The sequence below is a fragment of the Ambystoma mexicanum genome, chromosome 6q (assembly GCF_040938575.1).
Source record: "Ambystoma mexicanum isolate Mex_15411 chromosome 6q, UKY_AmexF1_1, whole genome shotgun sequence".
Lineage (NCBI taxonomy): Eukaryota > Metazoa > Chordata > Amphibia > Caudata > Ambystomatidae > Ambystoma > Ambystoma mexicanum.
This window is the reverse complement of record NC_090937.1, coordinates 29,923,155-29,945,496: the sequence shown is the minus strand read 5'-3', so window position 1 is coordinate 29,945,496 and position 22,342 is coordinate 29,923,155. Positions and strand designations below refer to the sequence as shown.

At 48.2% G+C, this 22,342-nt stretch overlaps 1 protein-coding gene across 5 annotated transcripts in view; it reads left to right on the top strand.

Annotated features, from left to right (window-relative positions):
* The window catches only part of WDFY3 (WD repeat and FYVE domain containing 3), a 2,538,776-nt gene that overhangs the window by 2,445,171 nt on the left and 71,263 nt on the right, over positions 1–22,342 (top strand). For all 5 annotated transcript variants that reach the window (XM_069630405.1, XM_069630406.1, XM_069630403.1 and 2 more), the window contains one exon: positions 1,817–2,014. In XM_069630405.1, the coding sequence (XP_069486506.1) occupies positions 1,817–2,014 (198 nt within the window). The remainder of the gene's footprint in view (positions 1–1,816; positions 2,015–22,342) is intronic.

The window sequence follows — 22,342 nt, the reverse complement described above, 5'->3', positions numbered from 1 at the left end:
AAAACCTTACCTAAAACTCTCAGAAATATTCCTATCAAAGGCACACTTATCGACGCCAGATTGTTTGTTGCCCATGCTCTGGATGTTGCTGACCTTATCCTCTCCAACAATCTGGATTTCCTGGCAGTAAAAGAAACATGGCTTCACGCTGCAGCCGGACCCACCCTCTCTGGCAATCCCGGACAACTACACCATCCTCAGAACAGCCAGAGAAACTGCAAGAGGTAGAGGAGTAGCCTTCATTGCTAAACATGAACTGGGTCTGAGAAAGTTACCTAAACTATCTTTTCCGTCAGGTGAACTTCTATCCATCAAACTTACTCTTACTGCCTCCTGCACTATACCTATCCACCTCATCTACAGACCCCTGGGTCCCACAACTTCCTTCGAGGATGACATCACACACCTCTTAACACAGAACGCAAAACCTAACTCTCAAATTATGCTGCTAGGTGATTTAAACCTAGGTTTCAATGACAACAATGATAACGCCCTTGCCCTAGCAAACACCCTATCTGAACTAGGCTTCTCGCACATCATTAACAACCCCACTCATTGTAAAGGTACAACTATTGACTGGCTGGCTGATTTCAACTGTGACGCTAAGATCCTCTCCTACTCGCCATGCGCCTGGTGTTACCATCATGTCATATGTTTCTTCATCCAGGATAAACCCTTCGCTAACACTGCCTTGCGCCCAGCTACCTAAGGGTTTGGTGCACATAACCAAATAAATAAACAAACAAACAAACAAACAAGCACCACCACCAGCTATTAGGTGCAAACGCAGCATTAAGGCTGAGAAGCTACTGCCACTAATGTTGCCTATCACCAGTAATACTAATTCAAACAGCTGTGACCCATCTTCCTTGGTTGAGCTGTACAATCACACTATCCTACAAGCCGTAGACAAAGTAGCCCCTCTCAAAGTGCGCAAAGCCAAACCGCTCGCACATCTACATACATGGTACACCACTAGTCTCAAAACCCTGCATAGTGAAAAGAGAGCAGCCGAAATGCACTCGAATAGAAACCCAACGGACGCAAATAAAAAAAGATTCTCCACTGCCTTCAATAATTACAAAACAGCTATATTACAGACCAAAAGCTCTACTTATAATGAAAGAATTCTGAATGCCAACTCTGGCACTAAAGAACTGTAAGCTATTGTTGGGTTGTTTATTAATACCCCAGGTTTCCACATAGCAAATGTATGATTTGGGGTATATTTTGCACTAGGCATATCATGTTTTTTTCGTGGTTCTGATACTCCATCCCCTTTCCCTACTAAACACACTAATAAACAAGCTGCAGTAGAGTACAGAGCTCTCTCCCTTGCATACTGTGTGTGCAATGCCTCATGGCCTACTGTAGGGAGTGGCTAGTACCACAAGCCTCAGCAGGCATTAGCATACAGATGCCATACAATGAGGAAGCAGGACCACAAACTGTTACTACTTGTCACTTGGACTCGGGCAGTAGCTGTAGATTGCCTTAAATAATCCTACAGAACTTGAAAGAAAAGAGAAGTATCATCATCTTCAACGATAATCAGCCTTCTGAAAATATCACCTGTGTGGTGGGAAAAGTTGGACTCTGGACTATTTTCATGGGAGTTTGACCTGGGTTTTTATCAAGATTCAAATTCTACTATTCCCTCCTAAACTTTGCCAGCCAGTCATTCTAATAGAACTCCATTTAATAGTGTTAACATGCGCATTACTTTTGTAGGCAAGCTACCAAGAGAATGGTTTCACTCAGGTGTTTTGTTTTGCTACACGTTTGCTGTTGTCCTAACCTTTTCTTTTTCTTTCAGGGATCACAGTAGGATTCTAGTGGGCGATAGCCGCGGGAGGGTGTTCAGTTGGTCTGTCAGCGATCAACCTGGCCGCTCTGCAGCAGACCACTGGGTGAAGGATGAAGGCGGAGACAGCTGCTCAGATTGCACCGTCCGGTTTTCACTTACTGAGAGGCGTCACCACTGCCGAAACTGTGGACAACTCTTCTGTCAGAAGTAAGATGGCCTATTACATTTGTATGTCCATTGCTATGTGCTTTGGATAGGGGTATGTTTTAGTAACAGTCTCCATGTGTTTCTGGTTTCTAATTTCAGCGCTTCAAAAGGTGCAAGGATAGGGTTCATGGTGTCTGTGGAGGGGTGTGTGTGGTGGGGTTTGGGGGGGTGATGAAATGTTACCCTTTACTGCATATATGAATTTTGCCCATATAATGTCTGTATACTTATGTCTTTGAGGCAGATTTGGGACGAGAACCCAGTGATTTCATCGCTGGAAACAAGCAAACATTGAGGGAGACTCAATATTTTTTTAAAGCCACTTTCCAACACTTTCCCCACATATTATAGGACTGGAGTTTGTTTATATAATTGCACCAGTCCTAAAATACATTGGGATGGGTGTTGTGTTTTAAAAAAAAAATATAGAGTCCCGCTCGATGTTTCTTCCAGCAATTAAATCATATATAACCATTTTGGACCAATGTGAAATACTATAAAGATATTTGTTTTTCAGAATATATGTATATATATTAATTTTAACTACCACCAGCATGTTTTATTTCACATTATTTTAGTTTACATTTTTCGTATATCTACTCTAAAGGCTGCAAACTGAATTTGTCACTCCTATCTGTGAACATCAAGGCAGTATCTCAGCCGAAAAAAACATTGGCTTAATGTTGGTTGTGGCGAAATGCTAATGGCAAATGGCAGAGAACCTCCAAATGAATGTCATTTTCCCATAAACCTCCACGCTTATTATGCTGTGTCTTCCACCTACTGATATGTTTCTGGAACGTTTGATATTACATACAAGAAAACTAGCCCTTAACATTTTCATCTCTGTCATTGGATCTAATCAAGTGGGTTTAATTCTGAATCCTGACACTCTGTTTGCGGCTGTGAGGGTGTAAGGGGGATTGGGAAGTAGAGGGTAGGAGAATAGGCAGATAGGGAACCATGTGGTGGCATAAAGGTTTGAGGCTAGACTACTGCCTAGTGCTGCCTACTCTGCCAAGCCTTTTACTGTATTATGCGCTCCCTTGACCCACATTTCTTTCAAATGACCTCTGTCCCCCATTTGCAAAGAGTAAGGCCACTTTGCTATTGTGCCATATTTTTAGAGGGATTTGTCTTGGGCCTTTTTTCTAGGACCTAGGTAGGTCAGCATTCTTGCTTCATCGGTATTTGCTCCGAGTGCCCCAAGACGGAGTAGTCCAAGTAGACCCTCCAGTAAATATGAACTGGTTTAAACGTTATTATTAAACTTCAAGTGGAAGTCCACACAATATCTGTGTGCAAATACTTTCTTTGCATGATAAAGCTGTGCATAGGCAGTAACTACAAAATATTGACAGTTGAGAAAATTAACAATAAAAATGTATGGTCCAAATACAAACGAGGGATCCCTGGGAATCATGAAATATAGTTTGAGTTTTATTGTGAAGCTCACATGCCCCAGAAAGCACTTAAAACCCCTAACAAAGTGTTCACCTATGGCCTAATGATTTTCAATGGTGTTAAGTCAGAAAGCTGAACAAAGGGCTCCCAGAGACGAGAAGATCCAAAAGAAGGTCTTCAGAAGACAAGACATCTACGAAGCGGTCCATCTACAAAATTTCCCTCCTCGCTCTCCTGGATGGAAGATTGCAGAAGTGAGTAGTGGCTTTATCAGAAGGAAAGGTTGTAATTCAGTTCTGGATGAGCTAGCTCAGCAAGTGAGCTCTACTGCCACAAAAGATCGTAACAAACCCCCAAAGTAAAGAGATCCACAATAGCAGATCCAAATAAAGACGATTTGGAAAAGCTCAGGATCAGATCCTGCAGAGATAACATCCAGGAGAGGTTGTGGTTGTCTGCTGGATGGGCAGGGGACTTCACTGGAGCCGAGCACTATCGACGGGGCAGACCCCCATTTCCAGCAGTGTTAATAGAGCTGTGAAGAAAAACATTTGATGAAGAAAAAGTGGTACAAGCCGCACTGTTAACAAGCCTACTGTAATGCTCACCTGATTCTCGCAGAGGCGCCGGTCTTGACTGGGCGACTACCGTATCTTCAAAGGTGATGTGTAGCACCCGGTTGGCTCTTTGGGCTGGACCTCTGTGCACTGTATGCCTGACGTGTAGAGTAAGATGTCTGCAGATAGAAAATATGGGGTTAATGAACTGGGGTTATTGGGGTGTCCCTATCTCTTTCCTCTTCTCCTCTCCTGTAGACCCCCAAAGGTTAACGCTCTCACCTTAGGTAAGTGAATGCCGAGCTCTCCATCTGCCTCGGGGCAGGGTGCTGTAACCAGTTTCTTCACTGGATAGGTAGCGCAGGCCTCTTGACTTCAGAGGACTGCTGTCCGTCGTTTACTGCACGAATGGTAAGTTTCGAGTCATTCAAATGTCTTTAAAGTCCTTAGTAATGATGTCTCTTGTTTTGCAGGGTTCCGGCGATGGCGGATGACGGGCTGAAGTGAGTTGAAGATGGAGCCCGTGTGATGAATAGAAGCGCCTGGAAGCACGTAAGTAAGCGCTTGTTGCTTGCTTCACTATGCGCTCTGTCTTTTTATTTTGCAGGTACGAGTTCGGAGCGGCTGCAGGGTGCCGGAATACCCACTGGATTAGATGTGGAAAGGAGTAATGGCACGTGAGTATTAAAGTTCCCCAATGTCTTTAAACGCACCTTGTTTTGTCTTTCAGATGCGGGATGCAGCGCCGAAGGCCTCCGGAGCGTGCGAAGAGTTGGTAAACTTTTGTCTTTCAGATGCCGGAATGCAGTGTGAAGACCTCCGGAGCGCACGAAGAGTAGGTAAGCCTTTGCCTTTCAGATGCCGGAATGCTAACCTGTTCTTTCTTGTCTTATAGGTGTTGCTGAAGACTGGATTCAGGATGGTAAGCCTTTGCCTTTCAGATGCCGGAATGCTAACCTGTTCTTTCTCGTCTTTATAGGTGTTGCTGAAGACTGGATTCAGGATGGTAAGCCTTTTTCCTTAGGCCCAGGACCAGATGCAGAAGACACGATGAGCGTTCTGCTGCAGAGGTTGCAGAATAACGCAAAGCAAGATTCATCCACCGGGTGTGGTTTAAATAGCCTCCTGTAGTGCTTAGGTGTCTCCTTCCACAGCCACGCCTAAGTAAGAAAAGAGTTCCTGGTAAGAAAAGAGTTCCTGCCTTCCAGAAGAGTTCCAGTGTTCTAAATCTAGGGAGTGGCTCCAGCCCCACCCAACAGGAAAAGTAGTTCCAAACAGAAGAGGATCAGAGGCTCAACTGGCAGGCAAGTAAGCAGCATGGTCTGCTGAAGGTAAGTCCACCCAAGCATTATGAGCCCGGCGCTTCCAGCGCTGGGACTGGGCATATTTATGAGCCTGGTGCCACTGGCGCCAGGACTGGGTCCAAAAGGTCCCAATTGGGACTGGTTGGCACTCGGAACCTGGGTTATGGATCTGCTTCCAAGGGAGTTGGGAAAACCCTGACCTTTTGGAAGCAGAGATCATGACAGTACCCCCCCTCAAGGCCCCTCCCAAACCGGGCTTCTCCGGGGGTTTTGGCTTGTCAAGAAATGTTCGGTGAAATCTTTTGATTAGGCGAGGAGCGTGGACATATTCAGCAGGTTCCCAGGATCTCTCTTGGGGGCCGTAGGCTTTCCAGTCAATTAGGTAGAATAGTTTAGATTTGGAGATCTTGGAGTCCAGAATGCTTTTGACTTCAAACTCGAGTTCTCCATCCACTAGGATAGGTTTTGGAGATTTAGTTAGTCGGGTTTGAGGTTGCACAGGTTTTAATAGAGAGACGTGGAAGACCGGATGTATCTTCATGTGCGGGGGCAAGTCCAACTTGACCGCTACTGGGTTTACTATGGTAGTGATGGAATAGGGACCAAGGTATCTTGGGTTGAATGTGCGTGGCCCTTTTAGAGATAGATATTTGGTGGATAACCAGACTTGATCCCCTACTTGATAGTGAGGGGCTTCCTTCCGATGTTGATCTGCTCCTTTCTTGTATTATTCTTTAGCCCTTTGAAGGTGAGAAACAGCTTCCTTAAAGGCTTGGGTGATTGTAGAATGCAGGTAGTCTACTGCTGGTGTTTCAAGATCTTGGAGGGGATCCAACTCCGAGGTTCGAGGGTGACTGCCGTACAAAAGAAAAAACGGGGTTTTCCCAGTTCCCGAATGGACAGAGTTATTGTAGGCATACTCGGCTATCCAAAGGATATCTTTCCAAGTTTTTTCAGTTTGTTGCAGCATGCAGCGTAAATACTGTTCCAGAGTTTGATTGGTCCTCTCGGTTTGTCCGTCGGTCTGAGGGTGGTGACTGGTCGATAGTCTCACATCAATTTGAGCCGACCGACAGCAACTTTCGCCAAAAATGAGAAATAAATTGACTACCTCGATCTGAAATTAGAACCGAAGGAAAACCGTGCAGTCGGACGATGTTTTCGAGAAATTCTCGGGCCAGAGTTGCTGCTGTTGGCAAGCCTTTGAGCGGAATGAAATGCGCCATCTTGGAGAATAAGTCCACGATTACTAGAATCGTATTGTATCCGGAGCATGGAGGTAGATCGGTGATGAAGTCCATAGAAAGCGTATGCTAAGGGCGAGGTGGGATGTCAATAGGGCGTAAGAGGCCTGCTGGTCTTTCCTTTTGACTCTTGTTTTGGGCGCATACTCCACAGGACATTATAAAGTCTCTGATATCTTTTTTCCAAGACGGCCACCAGAAGTAGCGCTTGATCTTTTCTGAGGTCTTGGCTATACCGGGATGACCTTCCATTAAAGAGTCGTGATAACAAGAGATTACTTTTTTCTGTAAATCTGTGCTGGGTAGGTATAATCGTTCTTGGAAATACAATAAGTTGTCCTTTACTGCAAAGTCCTTTCCCTGCAGATGCCAATTCTGTATGTCTGCTGGAGTTACAAGTTGCCTGGCTTTATCCTTAACTTCCTCTATGGATTCTGTGGCGATTACACCCAGAATTCTTTGTTCGGGAATGATTGGTACAGGTTTAGGGTTGACCAAGTGTTCTTCCACTCCCATCCGAGAAAGGGCATCGGCTTTACCGTTCTTTGTACCAGGTCGATAGGGAATTATGAAGTCAAACTCGGCAAAGAATAATGCCCAACGGAGTTGTCTAGAGGATTGGGCTTTTGCGGTCTTCAAATATTGCAGGTTTCGGTGATCCGTAATCACAGTAACGGTGTGTCGGGCCCCCAGCAGATAATGCCGCCAAGCTTTAAAGGCAGACTTGATAGCCAGAAGTTCCTTGTCAGTAATCGTGTAATTGATTTCAGGAGGCGAGAATTTGCGGGACCAAAATGCCACGGGATGCAACTGATTGGTTACCGGGTCCTTTTGTGATAGAACTGCCCCCATGGCAAGGCTTGAAGCATCAGTTTCCACGATGTAGGGGAGTTCGGGGCGAGGGTGTTTTAAGATTGGTGCAGAGATAAATTTAGTCTTCAAATCCTGGAAAGCTTGTTCCGCCTCGGTAGACCATTCAAAACGTTTGTTTTTCTTTAACAAGGCAGTGATGGGCTGGACTATTCGAGAGAATTCGGGGATAAACCTGCGGTAAAAGTTAGCGAAGCCTAACATGCTTTGCACACCTTTTACGGAGGATGTGATGGCCATTTGAGAACTACATCGACCTTCTTTGAATCCATACGCACTCCGCCAGGTGATAATATGAATCCCAAGAATTCAACTTCAGTCACGTTGAAAACACATTTTTCCAACTTAGCGAAAAGTTTGTGTTGACGCAATCTTTCGAGGACCATTTTCACGTGTTTCCGATGTTCAGATTCCGATGAAGAATAAACGAGGATGTCGTCAATGTAAACAACAACACATACATCTATGAGCTCTCTGAGGACATCGTTCATAAAATATTGAAAGGCGGCCGAGGCATTGCAAAGTCCGAAGGGCATGACCTGATATTCAAATAGCCCATACTTGGTGCGGAAGGCCGTCTTCCATTCATCGCCCTCTTTTACTCGTACCAAGTGGTAAGCTCCTCTAAGATCCAGCTTTGTATATATGCATGCTTTTCTGACTTGGTCCAGGAGTTCAGGGATCAAAGGTAACGGATATCTATTCTTAACGGTGATCTGGTTCAGGGAGCGATAATCGATACAAGTTCTAAGGTCTCCTTCCTTTTGTGGAACGAAGAACAAAGCTGAAGAAGCAGGGGACTTGGAAGGACGAATAAACCCATTTGCCAGGTATTGATCCAGGTATTGTCGAAGGTGAAGGTTCTCAGGCTCGGTGAGGGCATAAATTCTACTACAAGGAGGAGTAGATCCAGGTATCAGGTCTATCTGGCAGTCATAAGACCTATGAGGAGGTAGAGAGTTAGCCTGATCCTTCCGGAAAACATCTTGGTATTCTAGGTATTCGGGAGGTAACTGGGGAGTCTCTGAAAAAATTGCGGCCAGTGCAACACCAGGTGGAGGGTGACAAGTAGAGACACATTCTGGAAACTGGACCGTTCTTGCTCGCCAATCGATCAGAGGATTGTGTTTCTCTAACCAAGGTGTTCCTAGAATAATCTGAAACTGAGGGGCCTTGATCACATCGAACACGATCTTCTCATGGTGTCCATCTTGACTTACTAGCGTCACCTCTTGAGTGGTATGTGTTACTGGCCCGGAGGCTATCTCCGTACCATCCACCGTAGTAATGACGTCCTTTACAGCCTTGGGACAAAGAGTTAGATTCATCCTCAAAACCATTTCATGATCCACATAATTGCCGATGGCACCGCTGTCGACGTAAGCTTCAATTGCATGTAATCAATCCGGATTATCAGGGCTAATGAGGACCATAGGTATCACGAAATGCGAGGTCACGGAACTGGTTTTCACGCTCGGCAAGAGGACCTCTATTCTTGTCGGGCGAGGTCGTTTCCCTGCTCAGAGTTTGTAACTTTGGTAACTGCAGCTCCTACTGCCTTCTTGGCAGGTTTCACCGGACAGTCTCGAAGAAAGTGCCCTGAGTTTCCGCAATATAGGCATAATTGCAACTGTTTCCTCCTTTCCCGCTCCCTTTGTGTTAGAGGACCTTTCAGACCCCCTATTTGCATGGGTTCCCCGGAGTCTACTCCTTTGGAAGGAGTTGGCGGTTTGGAAAATACTCGAGCATCAAACTTGGAACGATGGGCCTTCCTGTTCTGCAGCCTGTGATCTATTTGAACGACCAAGTCTATATAATCCGAACAGTCTTGTGGGGGATTCACTACGTGGGCTAAAACGTCTTTGAGCTCTCCACGTAGACCTCTATAAAACAGCGTAATCCTTTTGTCCTCAGGCCATTGAGTTTCCACTGTTAGTCTATTGAAAGATGCAATATAAGCCAAAAGGTCTTGATTACCCTGTCGCAACGAAAGAAGCTCATTGTCCAAGGCCTGCCCCTGTGAATGTCTTGCGAACAGTTTTTCCATACTAAGCTGAAAGGCTTGAAAATCATGGAGAACGGGATCATCTTGATTAACTAGAGGGATCGACCAGTCTGCCGCATTGCCACTAAGGTACGAAAGTACAAAAGCTACTTTTGCTTGATCAGTTGGAAAGGCTGCTGGCCGGCATAAGAAGTGCAACCGGCACTGATTGATAAATACTGCAAACCTCTTTGGGTCACCAGAAAATCGTTCGGGCGGAGCCAGAGGTACATTCCCAGGTAGGTTGATCTGCACTGGATTCATAGAGGATGTTGAAGGAAGATTTGCCCCTGATGCGGGTAACGGGGTCTGTCCGGCTTGTGACTGTAGCACTTGTCTAGCAAGATGGTCTGTTCTCTCCTTGGAAATAATTAGTTCCCTTCTTAGAGCATTCGTTTCCTGACGAGCTGCATGCACTTCTGCCCTTAGTTCCCCAAGTAACCGGGCTAGGGGGTCAGTATCCGAGGTTTCCATAGCGCCTGGGCGAGAGTTTTGCGGTAGGCTTTGCGTTCTGTAACGCTCACCTGATTCTCGCAGAGGCGCCGGTCTTGACTGGGCGACTACCGTATCTTCAAAGTTGATGTGTAGCACCCGGTTGGCTCTTTGGGCTGGACCTCTGTGCACTGTATGCCTGACGTGTAGAGTAAGATGTCTGCAGATAGAAAATATGGGGTTAATGAACTGGGGTTATTGGGGTGTCCCTATCTCTTTCCTCTTCTCCTCTCCTGTAGACCCCCAAAGGTTAACGCTCTCACCTTAGGTAAGTGAATGCCGAGCTCTCCATCTGCCTCGGGGCAGGGTGCTGTAACCAGTTTCTTCACTGGATAGGTAGCGCAGGCATCTTGACTTCAGAGGACTGCTGTCCGTCGTTTACTGCACGAACGGTAAGTTTCGAGTCATTCAAATGTCTTTAAAGTCCTTAGTAATGATGTCTCTTGTTTTGCAGGGTTCCGGCGATGGCGGATGACGGGCTGAAGTGAGTTGAAGATGGAGCCCGTGTGATGAATAGAAGCGCCTGGAAGCACGTAAGTAAGCGCTTGTTGCCTGCTTCACTATGCGCTCTGTCTTTTTATTTTGCAGGTACGAGTTCGGAGCGGCTGCAGGGTGCCGGAATACCCACTGGATTAGATGTGGAAAGGAGTAATGGCACGTGAGTATTAAAGTTCCGCAATGTCTTTAAACGCACCTTGTTTTGTCTTTCAGATGCGGGATGCAGCGCCGAAGGCCTCCGGAGCGTGCGAAGAGTTGGTAAACTTTTGTCTTTCAGATGCCGGAATGCAGTGTGAAGACCTCCGGAGCGCACGAAGAGTAGGTAAGCCTTTGCCTTTCAGATGCCGGAATGCTAACCTGTTCTTTCTTGTCTTATAGGTGTTGCTGAAGACTGGATTCAGGATGGTAAGCCTTTGCCTTTCAGATGCCGGAATGCTAACCTGTTCTTTCTTGTCTTTATAGGTGTTGCTGAAGACTGGATTCAGGATGGTAAGCCTTTTTCCTTAGGCCCAGGACCAGATGCAGAAGACACGATGAGCGTTCTGCTGCAGAGGTTGCAGAATAACGCAAAGCAAGATTCATCCACCGGGTGTGGTTTAAATAGCCTCCTGTAGTGCTTAGGTGTCTCCTTCCACAGCCACGCCTAAGTAAGAAAAGATTTCCTGGTAAGAAAAGAGTTCCTGCCTTCCAGAAGAGTTCCAGTGTTCTAAATCTAGGGAGTGGCTCCAGCCCCACCCAACAGGAAAAGTAGTTCCAAACAGAAGAGGATCAGAGGCTCAACTGGCAGGCAAGTAAGCAGCATGGTCTGCTGAAGGTAAGTCCACCCAAGCATTATGAGCCCGGCGCTTCCAGCGCTGGGACTGGGCATATTTATGAGCCTGTTGCCACTGGCGCCAGGACTGGGTCCAAAAGGTCCCAATTGGGACTGGTTGGCACTCGGAACCTGGGTTATGGATCTGCTTCCAAGGGAGTTGGGAAAACCCTGACCTTTTGGAAGCAGAGATCATGACACCTACAGAGTGAAATCCTTGGAGCAGCAGAAGGGAAGGTTGAAGTTGCCAGCCAGATGTTCAAGGTTAATAAAGATGGACCCTGACCCTGGGAGAGCATAGCCATGTGCTTTAAGTCCCCAAAGGGCCAAAAACATGAGCCCCATCCCCAGTAAGAACTGAATGGAAATCGCTAGGAATGAAATCGGTCATGGCATCACATAGAACAAAGTGTAGGGAACATGTCAAGACTATCTCATGCATGTCCAATCAAATCCTGTTTCATGAACAGCTTGCTCGTAGGGAAATGGTTATGTGCTGCAGAAAATAATAGGCTTTACTCAGTACGGAGAACCATACTTTAGATGCAAGATAGCAGGCCCCAGCCTGTGTGTGCAGGCCAGCACTGGCAAATGTTTTGTAAGAAAATGGTTAAACCTGAGAGAAGTGCATGAGTGGACCCTCATACACTGCTCCTCCCAGATAGACCAGGTGAAAGTACTTAACATGCCCTTGAGGCAGATAGCAAAATCTTTAGATCCGTCAGCCCCGTAGTCCACATCCTTTTACTAATCGAAGAGCACATTTGGATCATACTCCTGTCCAAGGGAGTCATCCTTTCACCCAGCAGTGCCAGCCCCCACAAAGATAGTAGCCATTCTTCTCCTTTAGAGGTTCTACCAAGCCCAAGTCTGCAGTGTCTCGTGCCTCAGAATCCACCATTGCAAAACCTTCCTCAGTTATTCCCTGCAATGAACATCACAGTCTCATATGGGGGCAGGATTCGACTCCACAAGAATGCAATGTAGGAAATGACTACAGGCAGACAGATCTTACAGAGTGAAGAACAGGTAAAGTCGCCCTCCCTGTCATGTCAAACCCTACCACAACCTTTGTCTTCGCCTCCTCTGGAACTGCTTCTAATGCAAGAAATATCTTTGCTGCTGGTGAAGGGACTTGAGGAGCTTGCTTAAGTACAGTAAGTCGGGAAAGGCCAGCATTCTTGTTATTTCCTCGTACCCATCAAGATTATCCATTTTAAATCAGAGGCTTCTCCGAAAAAGTAATGTTGCAACCTGGGCTTAGATCCTCCAAGCCTTGGAACTGCACCACAAGTTGAGCACCTTTAGATCTGCAGCACATGTACCTTTACATCCCGATCCACCCCAAACATTGGAAATACGTTTGTTTTGTAATATGAAGCTTTCCCTCAACAGAGAAAATGAGTAGGATGCAGACAATGGTAGCCCCCTTCCAACTGGCCAGGTGACTCCCAGCTACGATTATCTTGAGAATGGCAAGGTTCATGAGGTCCTACATCTTCAGTCTCCTGGAAGCAACACTGTGAATGTGGTTGCTAGTGTTGTCCCAGAGAAATGTCAAAGATGGTGCATAAACCACTCTGAGACTCCAGGCTGTACAAGGCTTTTTATTGATAGTTTGTGGGCCCTAGGATGGGTGCTCTCTCACTCGCTCTCTCGCTCGCTCTCTCCCTGTCACACTCTCGCTATCACACTCTCCCTCTCACGCTCTCCCTCTCGCTCTTTCCCTCTCGCTCTTTGTCTCTTTATTTGTCTCCCTTGAGATTCTCTCCCTAACCCAGACATCCGTAATCCCAATTGGTGCTATTGATCGCTAATCCCTACTGTGTCCGGCTGTGTTAGGCTATTGGTGACTCCCTAACACGATGGCTCTCCACACTCCCTGCGGGACGTCCTACCTCTCTCCATCCTATCCAGTAGTTGGTGTTCTAAGAGGTTGGGGATGTGCCTGCACTTGATCAGTTGGATCAAAGCTGATCCATTCATGCCCACACTAACCTCTCTCCTGGTCTGCTCTCTCCCTCCACTGTACTCCACTCACCTTTCTCCTTCCGATCGTCATTCCTCTGAGGTCTCACCTCAACCCTTTGAAGTTACCCCTTGTCCTACATCATGCTTCTGCTATTCTACTATTTCTCCTCCTCCTACACTTTGACGTGAGTTTTGTCAGCCCTACCTCCAGAGCCTTCCCTCCACCCTGAGGGGAATGTCCAACCACCTACCCACCCAGCAAGGGCTGTGGTAGGTGTAGGTGAATGCATATACCCATCACTGTGCATCACTAAAGAGTAGGCAACAACCCCTACAGTAAATCATCAACACAGGCAAGGCTTACCAATGTCACATATATTTGTTTTGATAGTCCACTGCTCACAACATCCAGTAACCCTTCATATGTGTATTCAAACATGTACCATATATAACACATCAATACACAATGCATTAGATGGATGTCCCACTCTTTAAATTAATGTTCAAATACTTATGAAGAGCTCTCAGTAATGAACACTCATTACGCTATACATATGGATGCCAAAAAGCAACTCATAAGGTGTTTTACCCTCACATTGAGAAAGATGAGGTAGGTTATTCATGCTATGCTGCACTATAGGCATGTGATTCACCCAATTACCACCAAAAGAAATTATGCGTTTAGTCAAGGGTTGCTTTACTATCCCATTGGCTTTCTCTAGAACACCATTAGCTTGTAGGCCAAACTGGCTGCAGAACTGCAGAGTACTACCCCAGCTTGACAGGGCCTCTCTTAAGGCTTTGCCTTAAAGACTGGCCCATTGTAAGCTTGGGAGCCATTTCTGGTGCTGTCATAGCTATTAAGGACAGCAATCCCTTTGACCTCCTTGGAATCAGCTTTTTTCTGAAGAATTAGCCAAGTGAATCCTGTGCATGAGTCTACCTGGACTAACAGATATGTGTACTTTTTGATGGTGTCAGTGGACCTGGGTGGTCCATATACATGCATTCAAAAGGCACTATTGTCCTTGTTAGTGTGCTTACTGATGGTTTACGGGAACTGTCACTGTTGTCTGTAAACATACAAAGAAATTTTCTATGTACTGGCATACCTCTGTACTAAGCACTGGCCAACAGTATCTATCCTGCAAGAGTCATGTAGAAGCTGAAATCCCAAAGTGGGTTAAGTTTACCCTTGCATGTGCCTCAGAGATTAATTTTAATCTATGTTCACTAGTACCCTGTCAACAGGGCCTCCTTTTGACCTAGTTATAGTGCCTATCATTGTATTCTCTTTTACAGCGTAGTTCTAAGTAGTGGGTAACCCTTGTGGGTTAGGACGGTTTGCATCCAGACATGCCTTTATGTCCTCATCTATGTATGTGGTTGAGCGTGTTAATGCTGCTACCACTTTTTGTACAGTCCGCTGTCTTGCAGACTGTTCAGCAAGCACATATCCTGCACTGCACACATAATCTGTTCTGTGTGCTTTAGTATTCATAACCCAAATGAGGTCTAGCCTTTTTGATGTTGCTTATTTCCTGCCAATTCTGTTTTGACAATATTGGCTTACCTTTAGAATCTCTGAGTTGGCTTGCCACCATTGAAGGTCAAAAAGATAACCTTGTATTACATAGTCTGAATCAGACACAAATACAGTGGGCTTATGTGGATCAATTTTTTTAGTGCAAGGAGGAGGCCTTTTAGCTCACCAACCTGAGCTGATGTATCCCCTAAATGTTTTGTTTTCACACTCATTGTTATGGTTGAATCGCTCTTTTTACTCTTACGCCCCGTCCCCTTTCCTCCATACTGCATGGGTGTCCCTTGCAAGGGACAGGAGACGGAACCTTTTTCACCAGAAAAAAACATCTTCCCCTTTAAATCTAGAGGCGCGCGGGGGTGCGGCCCAGGGAGCATGCGCTGCCCTGACTCTGCCCTCCGGCACCACACCCCAGTCCCCTTCTCCGCGCCAACGGGAACAGGCCGAATTCACCAGCGCTCCTGGCTTTGGCTTCAGCCATGTAATTCCACATGCGGATACTTCTTCTCTTTGTCTTTTTATCATTCAGGTACTCTGTCCTCAGGTGCCACGTTCCTCCCCGGCGCATGTAGACTTCCACAAGGTTCAGCAGGTGTCCATCCTGCAACGGGCTCTTCCCAACCTCAGACCCCCACGCCCTCTGCCTACTTTGCCTTGGCCCAGACCACGGTTGGCAAGCTTGTTCAGTGTGTGGCTCGCTGTCATCGATGGCGCTGAAGAACAGACTAGCCAGGTGGAGGGAGCTATTCCAGAAGTTGCCTCCAGAGGACCTCAAGAATTTCATGAAACACAGAGTCAGGCCCAAGGAGGGGCCGCTATTTTCAATTGCACCCCGCAAAGGAGACTCCTTCCCAAAGACTCTCCCATGTGGGAGGGACCATTCAGGTCCTTGTACCAGCATGTGCACCGAGGCTGTTTCAGCTACCAGCCCTCAGGCCGAGGGATCCTCGGATCCTCCCGATGGCAGTGTTGAGAGACCGGAATGTTCTTGTACTGGATTGTCATCCGGGGGGCTCTGCCCTTGTACCGGCAATGTGGCCGAGGGGCTATGCCCTAGCACCAGCAATACGTCCGAGAGGGCGCCTAAACGCAGCTCTACCAACCCCCGGGTCGAGGGTGTCACACCTAGCGGGCCTAGGCCCGAGGAGCAGGATATGCCTCGTGATCCACATACAAGAGTCCTGGGGGAGGCTGGGCCCAGCGAGCCGAGCAACACGTCAGAGGCACGTGGCATGCAGCTCGACAAGATGGCCGCCGCGCCAGACGGAGGCACCCGTCCGACGCCATTCCAGGAGTTCAGCGAAGAACTAGTGTCAAGGTGGGACTGGCCTCAACCAGGTACGTGGCCTACAGCCTATCTTTCTTAGGCACAGGGCAGATTCCCACTGCGTCCATACGGGCAGGGTATGCAGCGGCTCCAGCAGCTCCCGGCTACCCCGTCAGTACTCCCTAAACCCCCTCAGAACAGTGAAGAGGGGTTCTTCAAGTGGTTCCTCAAGCTCATGAAGTCCCCTTGGATGGGGGTTATCATCAAATACGCCATCAGGGGAGTCCTCCCGACTATGCTAGCGGCACCATAAGCAGCTCCTCCGGCGCCCCAGCCTGCGGTGCAACCGGTGGTCCTGGCTCACCAGCGACTCCTCAAGTGGTTCCGTACCAGCCTCTGCCGCCTCCTCATTCCCCGGCTGCGGTCCCTGTGCCCCAGCCTCTGGCTCCAACTACTCCTCCACCTCCGCAGGATCCTCCTGATCTGCAGGAGAGGGATGACGAGGGGAATCCGGACACGCCATCTTCAGCCAGGGCCTTCCACAAACGTCTTGCTGGTCTGGCGGAATACCTGGACCTACTCCAGCCGAGGTAGAGCAGCCGGCAGTCCTCACACAATGCCCCTCTGCCAAAACAGGGATTCCTCTGCAGACCGATGTAGTCCCCTTGGCCAAGAAGGGTTGGCTTAAACCCCACTCTGCCCAGTCGGTCATTCGACGCCTGGATGCCAAGTACAGGCAGATGGAGGGGGATACACTCTTGCTCTCGGCCCATCCTCAACCACACTCCTCAGTGTTTGCTGCAGAATCACTATACTCCAAGCCTCAGTCGGCAAGAAGGAGAAGATCTTGGAGGCGTACGACAAGAAACTGTATTCCAACGCGTCCATGCATCTTCATCAGGCCAACGCTAAACAAAGGTTATGGCGGGAAATTGCGGGCTTCCTCCCGGAACTCCCTATGCAGAGCCAATCATGTTTAAGGCGGGGCTGGCAGAGGCCAAGCTGGTGGCGCATGACCTCATGGAATCCACTGTGGCCCATATCGACACCTCTGGCCGTGCCATCTGTATCACCATGGACATGAAAAGGACAGCCTGGCTCCGGGCCACGAAATTCAACCCGGACGTCCAGGAACGCATATTAGATCTGCCATTTGAGGGGGGTGGGGGGCTTCTTCCACTCCACCACAGACGAAGAGCTGGACAAGAAGAAAAACAGCTTACAAACGGCCAAGTGTTTATCCATCTTGACAAAGACCACGCCCAAGTCGTACACCCAGTCACAGCAGCGCTCTGACAGGGGGCGTACGTATGGTGGGTTCCGCGGCTTCCAGGAATGGAGATCCAGGCAGCCGGACCGCTCGCCGTCTCGGAACCAGCGCAAGCAACAAAAAGGGGGGGTATAAGGGTTTTTTCCAGTCCCCCTCCTCCGCGACAGCCTCCGAGTGAAAGAAGGCATGACACACTCCTTCGGGTCCACGTGTCTCCAGTTGGGGGGCAGGCTTACTCTCCATGCACATTTCTGGTTCCAGAATTTCGCGGACCCTGGATCCTCTCTGTAGTATCCACGGGGTACCGCCTACCAATCCCAGCCTCTCCTCCCTCCTCCCCTCCACTCCCTCAAGTTGGGACAGCAACTCTTCTGGCGGAGATCCAGTCGCTCGTAGAGAGCCAGGCAGTGGAGGAAGTCCTAGCCCCAGCGAGGCTTTCGTTTTTACTCCAGGATTTTTGTCATTCTGAAGAAGAACTAGGTGGGCCTGAGAGTTGTACTGGACCTTTCCACCCTCAACCTCTCATTACCCCTGCAGAAATTCAAGATGGTTACGTCAGCTTTTATAGTGGAGACATTGTGCAAGGGAGACTGGATGTGCTCCCTGGATCTGAAGGACGCATACTTGCACATCCCGATTTGGCAGCCCCATCGTTCTTTCCTACGGTTCAGGATCATGGGCTACCATTTTCAATACAAGGTCCTTCCTTTTGGCCTCAATTCAACCCCCAGGGTCTTTACCAGGATATGAATACAGTGGCGGCCCTCCTCAGAGCGCAGGGCCTTCACATCTACCCATACCTCGACGACTGGCTCGTCAGGGCTACATCTGCAGAAGCGTTATACTACTCTTCCCGTGCCCTTATGAACACACTGCATTAGCTGGGCTTCTTGCTCAATCTCAAGAAGTCGCAGCTGCAGCCCACGGAGACTATGACATTCTTGGTCCTCATCTGCGACATGTACTCCGAGAAGGTATTTCCATCGGAGGACAAGATCTTGGTCATAGAGAGGGCCAGCACCCACTTCCTCAGCAGAGAAGGGACCTCTGCATGGTCGTACCAGCATCTCCTGGGTCTCTTGGCGGCAGTCCTATCAGCCGTCTCACACACGAGACTGAGGATGAGGAGGATGAGGAGGCTGCAGTTTGCGGCCTCATGGAACCAGGAGCAGGGCTCTCAATCCGTGATGATCAACTTTCCTCCATCTCTCCACCCGGACCTAACATGGTGGTCCAGGGACTGCAACCTACGGACGGGCAAGCCCTTTTGGCCGCCCACCCCGCAGGCCACCATCACCACAGACTCCTCGCTCAAGGGCTGGGGAGCCACCCTGGACAATCTCTCGGTCCACGGCACCTGGACCCGGCAGGAGCAGGAATACCACATCAATTGGTTAGAGCTGAACGCCATCTGGATAGCGCTCGGAGCATTCCTACCACTTCTCTGGGGCAAGGTTGTCCTCATCCAGACAGACAACTCGACCAGCATGTACTACGTCAACAAGCTGGGAGGCACCTGATCCCCTTCCTCTGTGCAGACTGGCAATCAGCATGTGGGAGTGGGCCCTGGAAAACAATATATACCTCACAGCAGTCTATCTCCCGGGAGAATCCATCCTGGAGGCAAACAGGCTCAGCAGGTTGGCAGCGGACAATTATGAGTGGCAGCTAAACAACCTCGTTATTCAGGAGATCTTCAACAGGTGGGGTCATCCCAGGTAGATCTCTTTGCCACCTGGCACAACAAGAAGGACCTCCTGGCTCCATGGGCGATGCATTTCGGCTTCAGTGGAATGGCATGAGGGCTTATGCCTTTCCGCCCACACCACTAATTCACAGAGTGATTTGCAAGATCAAGGAGTCTTGCCAACTCAACATCATTCTAGTAGCTCCATGGTGGCCGGTCAGGCCATGGTTTTCAGAGCTGCTCGACCTCTCGGAGATGCCTCGATTCACCTCCCAACGGGCCCAGCACATCTTCTGGCGCAGCAGGGGGGCAGGGTCATCCACCCTGCACCACAGAAACTAGCCCTCAAAGGGTGGTACCTGAGCAGGTAACGCTGCAGCACCTCAGCCTCTCCCAGGCTAATCTGGAAATCCTATAGGGCGCAAGGAGCAAGGCTACCAGGGCCCAGTGTAAAAGTAAATGGACCAGATTCTGCCACTGGGCAGACTCCAAGGAAATCGACCCCCTGGCATGTTCCTTGGACGATGTGCTCTACTTCTTGGCACACCTCGCAGCCATCGGAGCTTTCAGGAACTTGGAGGCAGGGACCTTCTCCTCCTCCAATACTATTGATAAGAAACATTTGACAGGGCTCTCAAGGCTCTACCCGACCGTCAAGAGGCCGTACCCGTGTGGGACCTCAACATTGTCTTGGGCGCTCTGGCACACATACCGTTTGAGGCAATGGCAACCACAGACATCAGGCTGGTCATCATCAATACGGCCTTACTAGTCGGCCTAACCTCCGCTGAGTTAGCGAAATCCAAGCCGTGGTTGGCTCGGAACCATATACTACCTTTCACAGGGACAAAGTAGTCCTGCGGACACACCCAGCATTTCTGCCCAAGGTGCAGTCTGCTTTCCACTTGAATGAGGAAATAGTCCTTCCTGCATTCTTTGCTGATCCTAAGGACGAAGCAGAGAGACTGCCTGGATGTCAGGCGCGCCCTGAAATTCTACTTGGACAGGACCAAGGGCTTCCGCAAATCGGACGCCCTGTTTGTCACTTTCGGAGACGCAAGACCAGGTGGTCTCGGCCAGCAAGGAAGCGTACGAGGGCCAGCACAAGCCACTTCCGGCCAACATGCACGCCTACGCAGTCAGAGCCAAGGCAACGGCCATCGCATTCCAGCGCCATGTCCCTTGGCAAGTAATAAGCAGGGCGGCCAATTGGGCCTCTCCCTCAGCTTTCTGCAAGCATTACTGTTTGGATGCCGGCTCCAGATCTGATGCGGCTTTCGGACAGGCGGTTCTCAGGAACCTATTTGCTTAAGGGCGGCCTCCTCTCCACCCTGGGGCTACATTCGGTTGTAATCGCCCATGCAGTATGGAGGAAAGGGGAAGGGACATAAGAGTAATTCTAAGTTACTCACCATAGTGACTAACATACTCTTAGTCCTTAATCCCCTTTCCTACATACGTCCCACCCCCACCCCGCTAACAATACTGGTGTCATTAGGCAATGTTAAATCTATTGTCGACGTGTCAATGGGGACTGAGGTGTGGTGCCGGAGGGCGGAGTCAGGGCAGCGCATGCTCCCTGGCGCGCACCCCCGCGCACCTCTAAATTTAAAGGTGAAGATGGTTTTTTCTGGTGAAAAAGGTTTCCGTCGCCCGTCCCTTGGAAGGGACGCCCATGCAGTATGGAGGAAAGGGGACTAAGGACTTAAGAGTACGTTAGTCACTACGGTGAGTAACTTATAATATATCAGCACAGGCAGCAAAATACTTGGTGTGTCCCAACTGCTGGAACAGCACTTCCATCACAGTGTATTACAATTGCAAACATTCAAAGTGGGATGTCTGGTGCGGCTGCATCTGCTTCTAGCTGTATAGACCATTCCAGTTCAGTCATTTGTAGCAGTTCTGGTTTATAGTGATATTTTATGTCATGAGCTGTCTGCGTTCCGGCCCACTGAACCCATCTCGAGTGTAGTGTCTTCTTGTTTACAATACTAGAGCATGTAGCTACCTCCAATGCACTAGTGGTGTGTGTATGTCCATAATCTTGTATGCAGCTAAGATGCGTTGCTTCTGCACGGTCATTTGTACAGCAGCCAGAATCTGTTCTTCTGGAGCAAATTTCAGCTCTGGAGTTGTATATACATGTGGATAGTATGCTATCGGTTGTTTTGTCTCTGCATGGTTCCATACTACATATGTAAAAGCTTTTGGACCAGGAAATAGTGTCACTTCTAAGTCCTTGTCTGTGTTTCTGTCCTGAAGGGGACTGCTTTGAGTCATCTGTTGGTAGACATATTGCAGGATGCGTGTGTGCTCCAGTCTGTTGGACGGCAGTTGGGCTTCAACAAGTTATTTATTGTTTTCACTAACACAGCATAGTCTGCCACATATGATCGCCCAAAGTTTAAAAACCCAAGTATGTCCTGCAACTGCTTAAGTATACATGGGCTCTGCAAGTGTGCGCATTTCTCCATGAATTGTGGACCAGGTCCCCTTCCCTCATCAGATAATGAAAACCCCAGAAATATAATTTATGGGCTATTTTAGACTTCTTAAAGTTGAAAATGTTGCCTTTAGATGCTAGTGTCCTAATTATTAAGTCCACCTTCTCAAAGTGTTAATCTGTTATCATCTGTACAGTATATGTCATCTACATATGTCCAGCATGCCTGTATGCCTTCTAAGAGTGGTCGTATTCTACTAGAGAATAGCCCAGGACTGTTGTTGTACCTCTGTGAGAGCATAGTGGAGCAAAACTGTTTTCCACTAAAGGTTATAACTGTGTATGTATAGCTCTCTGAATCCAAAGGTTGTGCACAAATTCCATTCCCTCTTTCTAATAGTCTTATATTTGCATCTCTGTATGGTACTCGGAAGGCCTGAACTATGCATGTTCTGTACATCCTGTGTGCATGTATTAGCAGTTAAAACTCTAAAGTCAATTACCAACCGATATCAGGCCAATGGGTTCTCATACAACAGGGAAGGCCATACGATGCAGCATTACTTCCAGGATCCAAACCAGATGGTACATAACTGTTCCGCAATTATTTTTAAATGTGATATAGCCTGTGCTTTGATTGGATATTGTCTCTGAGGCTCTGGTGTTGCAAATGCTGTCATTTTATGTGGAGGGCAGTCTGTCACTTCCAACATGATTTGTGTACAATTGTGCTGCACCTAAAACAGCCATGAGGCTGCATAGCAGTTTACTGAATTTTCCTTAGCTTTATCTGAGAAAGCTGGTTTAAATTCCTCTAAGGCCCCCCCCAGGGCTTTCACTAACACATAACCTGGGCCAGTCATGTTCTGCTAAAAGGCCATTTTGTGTTATATGCAAATTAGACCAAAATAGTGCCTCTA